The sequence below is a fragment of the Equus caballus genome, chromosome 1 (genome assembly GCF_041296265.1).
Source record: "Equus caballus isolate H_3958 breed thoroughbred chromosome 1, TB-T2T, whole genome shotgun sequence".
NCBI classification, from domain to species: domain Eukaryota; kingdom Metazoa; phylum Chordata; class Mammalia; order Perissodactyla; family Equidae; genus Equus; species Equus caballus.
Window position 1 is genome coordinate 125,719,214 of NC_091684.1, and position 17,094 is coordinate 125,736,307.

Below are 17,094 nucleotides of genomic sequence, written 5' to 3' on the forward strand. Positions count from 1 at the left end.
TAAGGTGAGGGTAATGATACTTCTCATTATTGTGTGGATTAGAAATAATGTATACAATCACCTGGAACAGTGCCTCTATAGGTGTTCAGTAAGTGGTAGCTATTACTATTAGGGAGAAATAATAAAAATGAATTACACTAGTTTTGAGAATATTTCTATTATATAAAAATACCATGTGGTGGTAATGTACCTACCCTTGCTCACTCAGTGTCAGCCAAAGTGGCCTTTCTTTTCCTAGAAAACTGCATTCCTGCTCATACCGCCATGTCTTTGCAGTTGCTGCTTCTCTGCTTTGTTCCTTTCCTCTCTCTGTTAAGCCTTTGCTCAATGTTACTTTCTCCACTAGGCCTCCTAACCAACCTAGTTAAAATAGAAGTCTCCCAACCCACCTCCCCAGTTGGTAAACCTCCCTAGAAGGTAAACTCCATGAGAACAGTGTTTTGGTCTGTTTTATTCGGTGCTGTATCCCTCTTTCTAGAACGTAGTGTGTATTCATGTAAATATTTGTTAGTTGAGTAAGTGAGATAAGTATACCACCTGTCCACGGGGAGCCACAATGAAGCACATATGAGTCATGTACATAATTACATAATAATGGCTAGAAAAGAGTCCAAAGAGGTGCAGGCTAGGGAATTCAGACTTATTACTTTGGCGTATGAATTCAAGCAGGGCTTCATTGCAGAGGTGCTTTTTGAACTGGATCCCTAAAGACAAAAGAGATAATGTAAACAAAGATATGGAGGAGGAAAAGAAGTGGATAAGAATGGTAACAGTGTGTTGATCTCAGGTAGAACATGGGGTATGTGAAATATAGTATTAAGAAATAAGATCTAAAGGATAAAGTTTGGAACAAATGGTGAAAGGTCTTAGTTACAGGGTTGCAAAATTTGGTCCTCTTTCTGTAAACAGTAGGTAGCCATTCTAAGTTTTTAAGCAGGAGAATGAGATGGCAGAGATGTGTTTTATGGAGCAGTGTGTCAGCAGCATGAGTTTAAACTGGATTAGGGTCATGAGAGACATGGAGCTGTGAGGCTGTCTTTCAAAGGTAGACTCCATCTGGTGCTTGTATACAGTTTGGGTGATGGGGATGGTGAAGCCGCCGTCAGAGGACAGGGTGGAGAGTATTGAGCAAGAAGACGATGACCTATGCTGAGAGCCTGGTTTGAGCTGCCACTTGCTCCTGTTTCACCTCTGGGACTAAATGGAGACTACAGTGGGAAAGGCAAAAGGCTGAGAATGAGGAGACCTGGGTTCTAGTCCTGGTTCTGCTATCCACCAGCTGTGTGACAAGTTACTTAACATGTCTGTGCCTATTTTCTCATCTTGGGGCCCTTATCAGATATCTTTTCAAGCTTTTGTGAAAATGAAATGTCAAAAGTGCTGAGAGTGAAATGACAAAAGTTTAAAGCTGTAAATCTCTTGTAGTTTGTATAATTTTTGAAGTTAGCTAACTTTGGTTATTGTGTTGCCTACTGTTAGCCATTCTGCAAAGCAAATCTTAATTTAGGCTTTCCTCCCAGATGTTAGAATGCTAGTTCATGTTTTCCTGTTCCTTAAATTGTGTGTTTTCCGCATTTTAGAAGACAGTGGACCAAGTTTATAATTTTATTTTCTTTGAGATGTATTCATTTCATTTTGACATACTTGCATTAACAAAAGTTAACATAAGTATTTGTAAATATTAGTAAAGTCAGTTGTGAAACTTACGTTAAAATTTAGAAAGAACAAGCTAGAAATTCTAAAAGTTTTTTAAATTGTGTTTAAAATTTGAATAGGTTGTTTTCAGAATTTTCAGTTTGCTCAGCTGTGGAATCTTTGAGGATGGGGACTTTTGATCGTCTTTAAAACTGCAGTATCTGGCACATCATAGCTACTCAGCTTATGTTTGTTGAACAGATGGCCACATGTAAATAATAGTAACAGCCAGTGGCTGGGGAAGTGGAACCTTCCACCAGATTTTCTCTGAGAGGTGAGATGGACAGATTGCCACCTGGAGTTTGTCTCTGGTTTGAGAACCTAGTTGAAGTGAAACTTAGCAAGTTTTCTTGTTTAGCTGTCTTTAAACCTGGTCCTGCCTCATAGTTAATGCTTAAGAAATAAAAAATAATCTCTGTTTCAGGGTTTCCCAACTGTGATTGACCTTTAGTTACAGAGAGTGGGAGCAGAATTATCAGGTCTGAGAATAGCAAAGCAGCTCATTCCTTTCAGGACATCCACATTGATGTCCTATTTCAAACTGTAAGTCAAATGAGATAATACATTTACTTAGTTTAGTGACTGAAGGCTGCTTTATAATTTGACAGCTTGCAAATTGTATGTTGCTTGCCTTTCTTCCTCCCCTTCTGCTGCACACGCTGGTAATTCCATGAGTGAATAAACAAAACAAATAACCTGGATTCTAGAAAGGTGTATAAATCAAATTTGCCACTATAAATGAGTGCCTTTTGTGTCTAAACCACCACAAAGATCCAAAGTCATTGTCTTTAGGGAACTTAGAGTTTATCTTCAAAGATAGAATAATCATTGAGAATTAAATTTAATAAGGCCAACAATAAATAAGTGCAAAGGAGAGAGAAATGCCTGTGGACTAGAGCTGTTGGAGAACTCTTTGTAGCACAGCTTGAAGTGTGACCTGGCCTTGAGTGAAGAGCAGGCTGTAAATAGTAGGTAGGAGGACAGGAAGGCCATGGTGTGTCTGGCAGCGATGCCACTTATTTTAAGGAGCCACAATCCTGTATTGGGAAATGAAGTAGGCAGGAGGGGTGCAGCTCTCTAGCCACATGTGTAAGATTGATCAAACTAGTCAGAAAAGGCCTTCTCTGTATACTTTTGTGTGTTTGAAATTTTCCACAGTAAATAAAAAAGAGAGAAATAGATTTTAAATAGTATCGTGAAACTTTACATAAAATAAATGTGGAGAAAGTTCATATATAGGTCTACTAAAGTTAGGAACAGTGAACTTTCAGTGACCTTAGGATAAATGAATAAGATTCTGTTATAATGCTTTATTCTAGTCACCGTGTTGGTAGGGGTGGAATTTTTCCCCTATGATACCAGACACTGGGTAGATGAGAGCATGGGCAGTTTATTAGGCACATATACTCAGTCTGGGGAGGAGGACACCGCACACCATGCAGGGTCACACGGGGGCTGTAGAGTGAAAAACTGGGAGCTGTAGAAACTGATTGTTACAGGACTTTTCTCAACACATAACTTGCTTCACGAGTGGTATTGGGAGGACTGGGGATACTTTTCCAGATCCCTTATGAGACAGATCAGTTCTGAAAAGGTTTCAAACAGACAGCTAATCTTATGCATGTTGTATGTGACTGATACTTAGAAAAATTCAGAGGACATCCCTGACTTCAGTGTCTTATCTTCTTTCCATGTTTCAGTATTATCTTGGCCTAGATTATGATATGACCTTGCTTTGGGAACTTGCTAGTGGTTTCTGACCTGGTATCCCTACAGCTCTTGAGCACTGCAGAATGTGTTTTAAAAACCTTAATATGGAAATGTCCAAATATACACAAAAGTAGAGAGAATAATACAGTGAACCCCTGTGTGCCTAGCACTCATCTTTAACAGGGATCCCCATTTTCTGCAGACGTGTTTTGGTTTTAAAAAAATCTGATGGGAATTTTATAGTTACCTGTAGTAAGCCTGTTCAGGTATATAACTTAGCTGTCTCAGCGGCACGTAGCAATAAGCTATAGTCATTTTATGATCATGCTCACAGGTCTATGGGTCAGCGGGGATGACTCTGGTCTGTCTGTTTTGCTTTTCACAGAGTGATGGCAGAATGCAAAGGGACAAGCAGAACTGTGAGGGTCGTCTTAGGTCTAGACTTGGAACTGGCACCCTGTCACTTACACCCACTTCCCGTTGTCGAAAACAAGCACATGGCCATGCCCCAAATTATCGGGGTAGAGAAGACTATTCTCATGGGAGTGTTCTGGGGACCGTAATGTAACTCAACAGGCAAATCAAAACACTGACCCTTTCCTTTTATTTGGAATGTCAGCTCAGTGTGATAATACCGTTTACCGTTATTACAGTACATCATCACCCCTTATTTAATTGTCTCTTGTCTGTCTCCCCACTGAACACTAAAAGCTATCACCATTCTATGCAGAGAGCTTAGCATAGTGCTTAGTGCGCACAGCATATGTCGGTAAATACTGTTGGAGTGGATGGATAAAGTAATTGAGGGGCTAGGTAGATAGGAAATTAAGTTGCTTTTGTTAAAGGCCAGAGTCTCACAACCTGGAGAAAGGAAAAACTTGGCTAGTCAGTGAGGGTTAATGCGTGAGGGAGGATCCTGACTCAATTGCAGATTAATTCTGGGACTCAGTAGTTAAACTGTGAGACTGAAAATCACAAGACATACCAGAAAATTGGACTGGCAGTTAGTTTAACCAATCATAAATCTTGTTGCTGAAGAATGTTTTTTTCTCAGCGGAGTTCATGAGTTGACCACATGGAAAAAAATTTTCAGTCTTTGGTAAGCTTCTGCTTCCTGTCTGGTCTTATGGCTTGAGCCCTCTAGGTGCGTGGCCCTCGTGTTCTCTAAAAATTACATCAGTACCACATCTGTACCCTGCCAAACATCTGTCTGCTAGAATCCTCATCCTTTGCTAACAAAGTAATGTGAAATCTGCCTTCTTCCTATTCACCCCCAAGTAAGAAATAAATTACTATATGCTTACATCTACATAGATTTCTGAGAAGAAAATGTATGGATGAGAACATTTTGAGTTTCTCTGTATAGATTATTCAAAAAGGACATGTTTGTGAAACTGATAATTGTATTTATAAACTAGATTTGTAAATTTTTTTTTTTTGAGGAAGATTAGCCCAAGCTAACATCTGCTGCCAATCCTCCTCTTTTTGCTGAGGAAGATTGGCCCTGAGCTAACATCCATGCCCACTTCCTCTGTTTTATATGTGGGACGTCTGCCACAGCATGGCTTGATAAGCAGTGCATAGGTCCGCACCTGGGATCTGAACTGGCAAACTCTGGGCCACCAAAGTGGAATGTGTGAACCTAAGTGCTGTGCCACTGAGCCGGCCCCTAGATTTGTAAATTTTTGTGGCTGATTTTCATTCTATCAAATTATTTTTCTTATCAGCAAACTTTTGTTGCTATGGGCCATGATCTAAGACTAGAAAGATTTTTTTAATTGAGGTCATAATAGTTTATAACATTGTGAAATTTCAATTATATATTATTATTTGTCAGTCACCATATAAATGTGCCTCTTTGCCCCTTGTGCCACCCTCCCAAACCCTTAGCCCCTGGGTAACCACTAAACTGTTCTCTTTGCCTGTTTGTCTTCCATATATGTGTGAAATCATATGGTTCTTATCTTCTCTGTCTGGCTTATTTCGCTTAACATAGTACCCTCAAGATCCATCCATGTTGTTGCAAACGGCATAATTTTGTCTTTTTTTATGGCTGAGTAGTATTCCATGGTGTGTATATATACCACTTCTTTATCCAGTCATCAGTAGATGGGCACTTGAGTTGCTTCCATGTCTTAGTTATTGTGAATAATGCTGCAGTGAATATAGGGGTGCATAAGTCTCCCTGAATTGTCGATTTCAAGTTCTTTGGATAAATACCCAGTAGTGGGATAGCTGGGTCATATGGTATTTCTATTTTTAATTTTTTGAGAAATCTCCATACTGATTTCCATAGTGGCTGCACCAGTTTGTATTCCCACCAGCAGCGTATGAGGCTTCCCTTTTCTCCGCAGCCTCTCCAACATTTGTTATTTTTTGTCTTGGTGATTATAGCCATTCTAATGGGTATAAGGTGGTATCTTAGTATAGTTTTGATTCACATTTTCCCCATGATTAGTGATGTTGAACATCTTCGTGTATCTATTGGACATCTGTATATCTTCTTTGGAAAAATGTCTGTTCATATCTTCTGCCCATTTTTTGATTGGATTGTTTGTTTTTCTATGGTTGAGTTGTGTGAGTTCTTTATATGTTATGGAGATTAACTGCTTGTTGGATATGTGATTTGCAAATATTTTCTCTCAGTTGGTTGGTTATCTTTTTGTTTTGATCCTGGTTTCCTTTCCTTTGCAGAAGCTCTTTAGTCTGATGAAATCCCACTTGTTTATTTTTTCTTTTATTTCCCTTGTCTGAGTAGACATGGTATTCAAAAAGATCATTCTAAGACCTATGTCAGTGAGTTTACTGCCTATATTTTTGTCTAGGAGTTTTATGGTTTCAGGCCTTACCTTCAAGTCTTTGATCCATTTTGAGTTAATTTTTGTGTATGGTGAAAGATAATAATCTGCTTTCATTCTTTTGCATGTGGCTGTCCAGTTTTCCCAGCACCATTTATTGAAGAGAATTTCCTTTCTCCATTGTATGTTTTTAGCTCCTTTGTCAAAGATTAGCTGTCCATAGATATGTGGTTTTATTTTTGGACTTTCAATTCTGTCTGTTGATCTGTGTGGCTCTTTTTGTACCAGTAGCATGCTGTTTTGATTACTAGCTTTGTAGTGTATTTTGAAGTCAGGGAATGTAATGCCTCCAGCTTTGTTCTTTTTCTCAGGATTGCTTTAGCTGTTAGGGGTCTTTTGTTGCCCCATGTGAATTTTAGGATTCTTTGTTCTCTTTCCGTGAAGAATGCCATTGAGATTTGTGAACCATCCTTGCATCCCTGGAATGAAACCCACTTGATCATGATGTATGATCTTTTTAATGTATTGTTGTATTCGATTTGCTAGTATTTTGTTGAGGATTTTTGCATCGATGTTCATCAGTGATATTGGCCTGTAATTTTCTTTTTTTGTGTTGTCCTTGTCTGGTTTTGGTATCAGGATAATGTTTGCTTCATAGAAGGACTTAGGAAGCCTCCCCTCCTCTTCAGTTTTTTGGAAGAGTTGAGAAGGATAGGTATTAAGTCTTCTTCGAATGTTTGGTAGAATTCACCAGGGAAGCCGTCTGGTCCTGGACTTTGATTTTTTGGGAGGTTTTTGATTGCTATTTCGATCTCCTTACTGGTGATTTGTCTATTCAAATTCTCTACTTCTTCTTGGTCCAGTTTCGGAAGGTTGTATGTTTCTAAGAATTTATCCATTTCTTCTAGGTTATCCAATTTGTGGGCATATAGCTTTTCATAGTATTCTCTTATTATCTTTTGTATTTCTGAGGTGTCCGCTGTAATTTCTCCTCTTTCTTTGAGCCTTCCCTCTTTTTTCTTGGTGAGTTTAGCTAAGAGTTTGTCAATTTTGTTTATCTTTTCAAAGAACCAGGTCTTGGTTTCATTAATTTTTTCTATTGTTTTTTTTAGTCTCTATTTCGTTTATTTCTGCTCTAATTTTTATTACTTCCCTTCCTTCTGCTGATTTTGGATTTTGTTTGTTCTTCTTTTTCCAGTACCTTTAAATGTGCTGTTAGATTGTTTATTTGGGATTTTTCTTCTTTGTTGAGGTAGGCCTGAATTGCTATAAACTTCCCTCTTAGAACCACTTTTGCTGTATCCCACAGATTTTGGCATGTTGTATTTTCATTTTCATTTGTCTCCAGGAATTTTTTGATTTCTTCTTTGATTTCTTCATTAACCCAGTCATTGTTCAGTAGCATTTTGTTTAATCTCCACATTTTTGTGGCTTTTCTCGTTTTCTTCCTGTGGTTGATTTCTAGTTTCATACCTCTGTGGTCAGAAAAGATGCATGGTATTATTTTGATCTTCTTAAATTTATTGAGACTTGTTTTGTGGCCTACTGTGTGGTCAGTCCTGGAGAATGTTCCATGTGCATTTGAAAAGAATGTGTATTCTTTGTTTTGTTTTGTTTTTTTAAAGATTTTATTTATTTATTTATTTTCCTTTTTCTCCACAAAGCCCCCCAGTACATAGTTGTATATTCTTCGTTGTGGGTCCTTCTAGTTGTGGCATGTGGGATGCTGCCTCAGCGTGGTTTGATGAGCAGTGCCATGTCCGCACCCAGGATTCGAACTAACGAAACACTGGGCCGCCTGCAGCAGAGCACGCGAACTTAACCACTCGGCCACGGGGCCAGCCCCTATTCTTTGGTTTTTGAATGGAATGTTCTATATATATATCCACTAAGTCCATCTGGTCAAATGTGTTGTTTAAGGCCAGTATTTCCTTATTGATCTTCTGTTTGGATGATTGGTCTAAGTGGATTGTTAAAGTCCCCTACTATTATTGTGTTACTGTCTATTTCTCCTTTTATGTGTGTTAATAATTGCTTTATATATTTAGGTGCTTCTATGTTGGGTGCATAGATATTTACAAGTGTTATATCTTCTTGTTGGATTGTTCCTTTTATGGACATTTTAACTATGTTTATTCTTCCAATCCATTTGCATGGTCGAAACATTTTTTAAATATGAAACCAAAGCTCATAAAATCAATTTAAATACAGTGTTATTCTTTGTTTTCCAGTTTTATTCACTTATCATTGACAGGCAGCATTGTATTATTTAGGATGTGCAATGTAATGATTATATATATGTATATATTGTGAAATGATTTTACCGTAGTAAGTTTAGTTAACATCCATCACTCACATAGTTACAAATTTTTTTCTTCTGATCAGAACTTTTAAGGTGTACCCACTTAGCCACTTTCAAATATACAATATAGTATTGCTACCTGTAGTCACTGTGCTGTACATTACATCCCCAGAACTTATCTTATAATTGCAAGTTTGTACCTTTTGATCACCTTCACCCATTTGCCTCACCCCCAACCCCCTGCCTCTGGTAAACCACCAATCTGTTCTCTGTTTCTGTGAGTTCAGTTTTTAAGTATGGTTTTATATCATGATCCCACCTTTTAGTATAATTGTAAGAAATATAATTAGAGTTAAATATAAATAGTAAATATATTATCAATAGTAGTAATAAAGGAAGTATTATTCCCGTATGAGAAGAGAATTGGAGTAAAATTTTGAATTGCATATGAGCTATCATGATCATGCTATGAAAATGTCATTTTGTTTTGCATTGTTTAGATTTGAAGACTGCATCATCCTGCCTCCATTACCAGCAGTTTCTCTGTTCTGTGATCAATGTGATTCACAAGAACTTCTTAAGTAACAAACGAAATGAGCCAGGGGCATGGAAAATATGACTTTTATATTGGTCTGGGATTGGCTATGAGCTCCAGCATTTTCATTGGAGGGAGTTTCATTTTGAAAAAAAAAGGCCTTCTGCGACTTGCCAGAAAAGGCTCCATGAGAGCAGGTAGGTATGTCCTGTGTGACTTTGAAATGACATCAGTGTGTGCTCATGTACTCAGGTTCTTTGCTTTATGAGGTCACATCTTCATTCCTAGTGAGTATATTCAAAAGTTGAACTTTGCAAGAGTTGTAAATGTTTATAGGGAATCAAACATCGGTTTTGTAATGAGAAAAAGGAAATGTCAAAATGTTAGTTAATAAATAAATCAGTCCTACAGTTATTATCAAAATGAGAATAGGGACCAATGCCCAATTAACCTCCAGCTGTTTCTTTAAATTTTGATATGTCTGCAGAGAAATAAGGGTCTGTGAATAGAATCAGAATCTTATTGAAGGCTAGGATCTTTTGTCTATGATTGTAGAAGTTTGACCTTTATCTTTGACATTTTTCTTGATGATCTCAAATTTGCAGGAAGGTAAGAGAGGGCTTCCCTGGGTTGAAGAATGCTCAGTTCAGTGAACTTCTCAAGGGTAGTGTAACTTGTTTCCCCAGAAACTGCTGAGAAGTCATGAGACCCTGCGGGGATACTTGGTTTGATTGAACCCCGACTGTGTCTGGTGCATTCACCTCCCAGCATTATGTTTCATTTGGGTCATGTTCCGTCATTCAGCCTCTGCTTCAGTTCTAGACCTGCTTCTCATAGGAAGACCTGCTTTGGCAGTAAAACAATACCACCTTCTTTCTTTTTCCTGCCGTCTCTATGGCCAAACCTAATCAAGCAACCTTGAAACAATAGTCTCTACTGGAGTTTAATGGACAGAGGAGAAAGTATTGGCATATACTGCTTGAATAAGTATATTCCTCGTTCTTGGTCCTAAGGCAGGTATTCTTATTGTTCATGGTGGATATGCTTGTCAAAAGGTTCATTCACATTGGCCTTTTTTTTGGACAATAGCTTAAGTACTGGTTACTTCCTGATTTTATTAGTTTGGTTGGGAAGAAAGTCAAGTAAAAAAGCAGGATGAGCATCCCAGGAGCCGTAGACTGTGAGCAGTGTTCAATCTTTTTGTATCTGTTTAGTACAGGACCCTCTTCTCCAAAGTTACTACCTCATAAGTGGGGCTAATTCATACCTAAATGGCTTCTCCACTTTCAGACTAATTCATTTGAAGTTGGGCTACTTCTTATTGGTTCATTTTCTTTACTTTGTTTATTGAAGCTGAGTTCGTGAGACAAAAGAATGAAGTATGATCTGAATATAAGGATTAATTTAATTCCTTCACTCAACCGTATAGTACAAACCTAAACATTTTTAACCTGATCGTCACATCCCTTTTTTAAGTTAATTGTAAAAATTTTATCTAAAAAATTCCCTTATAACAGTCATGACGAAACCTTTATTCAAAGTGGTAATAGTCAACAAATGAGATATTTTAAAATCTGTCATTACTAGTAGTTGTCATAAATTTATAGGAGTCTGATAATCTTCCAAACAAGTGAAATATTTTTTCATTCACAGGTCAAGGTGGCCATGCATATCTTAAAGAATGGTTGTGGTGGGCTGGACTGCTATCAAGTATGTATAGAGAACATTTGAAGAAAATATTATAGCTGTATATTGAAATATTTGCATATACTAACAGCCTCATTACTAGCAAATCTTAAAACTTTACATAAATCCTGTTGTTTTTGTGAACAAACTCAAAATATGTAAAATTTAAGCCTGGTAAAAGTCATTTAGCAGTTTAATAGCTCATTTAATTTAAATGAGAAAACTTTGTTTTACCTGTCTGATTAAAATGTCTGATATACCTATGTGTTTTTAAAAATTCTGCACAGCTTAAGAAGGTCATTTTGAAAGTGAAAGATCATAGAAAATAGCCTGGTTTTGATTACTGCCACTCCATTGATTTTCATTCCAAATTGGAAAGGAGGTATTCATTTGATAAGACTGTCCATGTTTATTTTGATGATTACTTTTAAAAAAGTACATAGAAAAAATGATCCTTAAGACACTGAGCCTTCAAAATATTGAGAAGTAAATTATGTAAATATTCTTTCTAAACTTAAAAGTGGGTGAAATAACAAAGAGACTGATTTGACTATTCATCCAACAAATATTTATTGGTCATTTCTGGTAAGCCAGTATTGTTCTTGGTGCTGGAGATAGGCTAGTCAAATAAACAGAAAAATCCTCATCCACCTGAGACTTATTCCAGATGGAAGATAATAAATAAGATGAATACATTAGACTGTGTATGTGTTAGTGATAAATACTAACATTTGCTAGGAGCAAAGTAGGGAAGGGATGTAATAAAATGAAGGATAGATAGGTGTAAATTTTAGATGCTGGGCCAAGGCAGGCCTCACTGAGAAGATAATATTTGAGTAAAAGATGTAAAGGAAGTGAGGGAGCAGGCCATATGGATATTCAGGGGAAGAATCTTCTAAGCAGGAGGAAACAATAAATGTGAAGGCCGTGAGGTGGGACCATGCCTGGCCTATTGAAGTGTGATAGGCATCCTCCAAGACAGGCCACAAAGATTGTTGCCCTCTGGTAGTCACACCTTTGTATAATTCCCTCTCACACTGAATTAGAGCTGGTCCAGTGTGACCAAAGACTACAGCAGAAGTGATGATGTGTGACTTCCGAGGCTAAGTCATCAGAGGCATTGTGGTTTTGTCTTGATTGCTTGGATCACTCACTCTGAGGGAAGCCAGCTGCTGTGCCGTGAGGACACTCAGGCAACCTGAAGAGAGGTCCCCAGGCTCCAACCAGTACCGACTTCCTGGTCATTTGACTGAGCTACCTTGGACATGGCTCCTCCAGCTCCAGTCCAGCCTTCAGATGACTGCATCCCAGATTATATCTTGACTGCAATTTCTTGAAGAATTCTAAGAAGTACCTACTGATCCCTTCCTGAAGCCTTTACCAACAGAAACTATGAGAAAACACGAAGTCTTGACCAACAGAAAACATGGCTTTTGCTGTTTTAAGCTTCAAATTTGGGGTGCTTTGTTAGGCAGCATTGGATTACTAAAACCTCAGGAACATTAAAGAGGCAAGAATAGTAAGGGAGTGAATGTTGGGGGAAGTAGCAGGGGATAAGTTCAGAGAAGTAATGAGGGCCTCGATCATGTGGGGCTTTGTAGGTCATAGAAAGGATTTGGACTTTTGTGTTTGATGGGAAGTCATTGGAGACTTTTGAGTGAAGTGGTGACATGACCTGACGTAGGTTTTAATAGGATTGCTCAGACTGCTATGTTGAGGCATAAAGACTACATAGGGGCAGAATCAGAAACCAGGTAGGAAGCTATGGCAATAATCAGGGAAGAGGTGGTGGTGACATGGACCAGGATGGTTGCAGTGAATGTGGTGAGAAGTGGTAGAATTCTGGATGTGTTTTGAAGATAGAACTGATAAGATTTGCTAAAAACAAGTTAAAAGGCTGGACAGGATATAAAAAGCATCCTCTTAAAAGCATCAAAAAGCCAACACAATAGTGAAGAATTACCAAGGCAAGATCAGGAAAAGATGTAGAGCTCAGAAGGACAAGCTGGAGACACTTCTGCCCTAGAGGTAATTGCAGACTCCAGAGCAGACAGCTGAGAGAGAAAGTGAACCTTTGAACTAGATTAATGTGAGTGAGAGTCAGGTGCTGCCCAGAATAGGAACCATTCTGGTACTCTAGAAAGGCTGCACCTTGGGATTGAGGTGGAGACTATGCAATCCCTGGCCATTCCTGAGGACTAGGTCATCTCTAGCCTTGGTCCTGAACCACTGGGGCTCTCTGGCATCTAGCAGAAGAAAACAAGTTTTCTCTTGAGGATATAATATCATCCTGACCTTAAACTGTTTCTCTATGTAATTTTAAAAAGAAAATGTCCAGGAAAAAAAAGGCAGATGAGATTAAGAAAATTTAGCAAAAACAATAGATAGAAACTGACCCACAGGCTCTCCAGATATTGGAAGTATCAAGACCATAAAAAAACTGTGCTTACTACAAAGAACTGTAGTTTTGGCAATAAACTGGGAACTCCAGTGGCATTGCAGATTTGCAGAAGAACTAAAAATAAATTATGGAATTGAAAAGTGCAATAACAAAATGGAGTGAATTGGTTTAACAGTAGATTAAGGCATGGCTGAACAGAGCCTTAGTGAACTGGTGATAGTTTGGAAGAAATTATCTAAAATGAAGCAGAGACAAAAGGATGGAGAATATAGATAAGAGTGTTATGGAATTTAGAGGATTCAGTGAATACTTGGGGTCTTAGGATAAGAAGGGACAAAGAGAATGGAGGAGAAGCAATGTTTGGAAAAAATGGCTGAGGTCTTTCCAGAACTGTCCAAAGTTATCAAACTACAGATTCAAGAAGTCTAACAAGACCTACTCAGAATCTGTAAAGAGAAAACTGGACCTAGGCACATTGTAGTAAAACTGATGAAAACCAAAGACAGTATCTTAAAAGGAGTCAGAGGGGAAAAATACCCTCAAAGGGGTGACAGATTAACAGCTGAGTTTTCAACAATATTTCAGTACTAAAAAACAGTATAATATATAGTGAAATATACAGTGGAAATACATCTCCAAAGTGCTGAAAAAAGTGGCTGGCATGGGGCCGGCCCTGTGGCGGAGTGGTTGAGTTCGCGCATTCCACTTCCGCAGCCCAGGGTTTCACTGGTTTGGATCCTGGGGGCAGACATGGCACCGCTCATCTGACCATGCTGAGGCGGCGTCCCACATGCCACAACTGGAAGGACCCACAACTAAAAATAGACAACTGTGTACCGTGGGGCTTTGGGGAGAAAAAGGAAAAATAAAATCTTTAAAAAAAAAATGGCTGGCAGAAGAATTCTCTACTCAGTGAAAATATTCTTTAAGAATAAAACTAAACATGTTTTGGACAAACCAATGATAGAAGTGTACTGTGCAAATTTAACAAGGTATTCTGTTAGCACAAAGAAATCTATCCAGATGGAATATTAGAGATGCAGAAAGAGAAAGGGGTGAATATGTATAGAGTGCATCCAAGTGAATCTTGATAAAAAATAAAGTGGTTCAGTGGACTTAAAATGTCCATATATAACATTATAATACACACAAAAAGTGATGACAAATAAATTGGCAGGGAGAAAATGGATTAAAGTATTCTTTGGTTCTGGCATTGTCTAGAAGGAGAATAAAGCCAAAACATTAACATTAGAGTTGCAGGTTAAGGATACATGTTACAAAGATAACTTGAGTTACTTTTACAAGAGTAATTCAGTAAAAGATAGGAGTGTATAACTTCATAATTAATGGAGGAAAGAATAGAATAATAAGAAAAAGTTTTAAAGTAAGAAGGATGAAGAAAGACAGAATATACAGGACAGATGACACATAAGAAAATGGAAGTAACCAGGCAAAATCCAGAAAGTGAGACTGTCTCCCAGTTTGTTTTTTCTTTTTAAGAAGTCAATGTCATGGATAAATAGGACTGGGAGACTATCCTAGATAAAAAGGTATTTGAGAACTTGCAGACAAATTCTTTGATGAATTCTAGAAGGAACAGACCATCTATAAGACATTTTGAGGATTATAGGGTAATTGTTAATATGAATTGCTCATTAGATGGTATTAGGGATTTGTTGTTAATTTTGTTAGATATGGTAATGGTTTTGAGCTTAAGTTGTAAGTATCCTTATTTTTCAAGATAATGTATGTTAAGATAATGTGTGTTAGGAGTGAGATGTCATGATGCTTCTTATTTGTTAAAATATTAGCAGAAAGAAAACGCATTTACTTTAAAAAGAAAAGATCAAAAACACATTTGGGGTGCTGGCCCGGTGGCCGAGTGGTTAAGTTTGCGTGCTCCACTTTGGCAGCCCAGGGTTTCACTGGTTCGGATCCTGGGCGCAGACATGGCATCAAGCCATGCTGAGGTGGCGTCCCACATGCCACAACTAGGAGGACCCACAACTAAAAGTATACAACTATGTACCAGGGGGCTTTGGGGAGAAAAAAAGAAAAATAAAATATTTAAAAAAACAAAAAAAACACATTTGGGGAAATGGTTACATTTGTTATGTTTGGGTTGTTTATATATAACTGTTATTGACATTTTGTTTTTCTGACTATTTGAAGTATTTCATTACTGATCTTTAAACATTTAAAAAGAAAAATCTTTGAAGATGGATAGTATGTTTAAATCCAGGTATATCAATAATACCTTAAGTGAAATGCCCCAGTTAAAAGGCAAAGTGCATTGGACTGGAATGATAAAAAGAAACAACAAAAACCAACTGCATTCTGTTTACAAGATGCACATATAAACCATAAGGATAGAGAATGGCTGAAAGAGAAGGACAGAAAAACATTCCTGAAGAAAGTTGAGATTTCTCTTATTGATACTAGGCAAAATATATTCAAAGCAACAAACAGTGCTAGAGATAGCTGATTATTTCTTAAAAATCAAAGGTTCAACTCATCAGGGAGCTTTAACAGTTCTAACTTTATTTAATAATATAGCCTTGAAATATGCAAAGGAGCAGTTGACAGAACAGCAAGGAATAACAGATAAATTGAAAATCATGTGGTGAGGTTCTACTCCAACACTCCTAGCACTTGATAGGGCAAGCAGAGTAAAACTTAAAGCTATAGAAAATTTGAACAGCAAATTTAACAACTTAACTTAGTGGGCACATGTCACTAAACTCAACTTCAGATCTACATTCTTTTCAAGTGCATATGGACAGAGAGATGTGTGGAAATACAGAAATAGTATGTAACCCATGGTTCAAGAAGTCAGAATGGAAATTAGAAAATATTTTTAAAATATGCTTAAATTAAAAAGTATTTTAATACGTTGATGCCAAATACAAAATATCATAGCTTGTGGAATATAATTGAAGTAATTAGAGTAAAATTTATGGTTTTAAATAAATGTAATTGAAAATAAGAAACGTGAGGCATCTAATTCAAAAAAATAGGAAAAGAATGGCAAAATAAACCCCAAAACTTAAAGGGAAGCAAATAAAGAGAAGAGCTAGAATTATTAAATAGAAAACAAAGGGCATTAAAAAGCCAACATTTGTGTCTACGGTCAGAATACTGAAATTGATGAACCTTTCGTTGAAACTGATCACGAAAAGGTGAAGGTGGTACAGCTAAGTGATATAACTAGGGTTTTGTAGATATTACCATGATGTTATGAACAGTTTTATTCCAGTAAATACAAGAATAGTGATAAAATCGACAAATTTCTAGAACAATGAAATTTATCAAAATTGACAAGGATGGGGCCAGCCCAGTGGCGCAGCACTTAAGTTTGCCCGTTCCGCTTTGGCAGCCCAGGGTTCTCCGGTTCGGATCCCGGGTGCGGACATGGCACCACTTGGCAAAGCCATGCTGTGGTAGGCATCCCACATATAACGTAGAGGAAGATGGGCAGGGATGTTAGCTCAGGGCTAATCTTCCTCAAAAAAAAAAAAAAAAAAGACAAGGAAATAGAAAACTGGAATACTTCTCTAACAATACAGTTAAATCTATAGTTTTAAAACCTTTGCATATATTAAACCCTGGGCCCAGATGGTTTCATTAGCAAGTTCCAAAGTCATTTAAAGAAGAAATAATTGCAATCTTAAGAAACTTTCTAATTATAGAAAAAAGGGTATGCATTCCCCTGGTCTTCTTAAAAAGGCTAGCATAATCTTAATACCAAAAGCTGACTGGCATAGAATAAGAAAGGAAAAATATTCTAGTCTCATTCATGAACATATGTGTAAAAATCCTAAAAAAATAATACATCATGGGCAAACTAGATTTATTCTAGGGATGCAAAGTTGGCATAATTTTGGAAAACCAATCACTGTAATTTACCATGTTAACAAATTGAAGGAGAAAAATTATATAATTTCAGTAAAATTCAGCAACTATTCAT

General features: G+C 37.4%; 1 protein-coding gene across 3 annotated transcripts in view; it reads left to right on the forward strand.

Moving 5' to 3' along the window:
• The window catches only part of NIPA2 (NIPA magnesium transporter 2), a 39,545-nt gene that overhangs the window by 12,058 nt on the left and 10,393 nt on the right, over positions 1–17,094 (forward strand). For all 3 annotated transcript variants that reach the window (XM_023652145.2, XM_003363643.5, XM_003363641.5), the window contains 2 exons: positions 9,006–9,237; positions 10,694–10,750. In XM_023652145.2, the coding sequence (XP_023507913.1) occupies positions 9,099–9,237; positions 10,694–10,750 (196 nt within the window). In that variant the 5' untranslated portion in view covers positions 9,006–9,098. The remainder of the gene's footprint in view (positions 1–9,005; positions 9,238–10,693; positions 10,751–17,094) is intronic.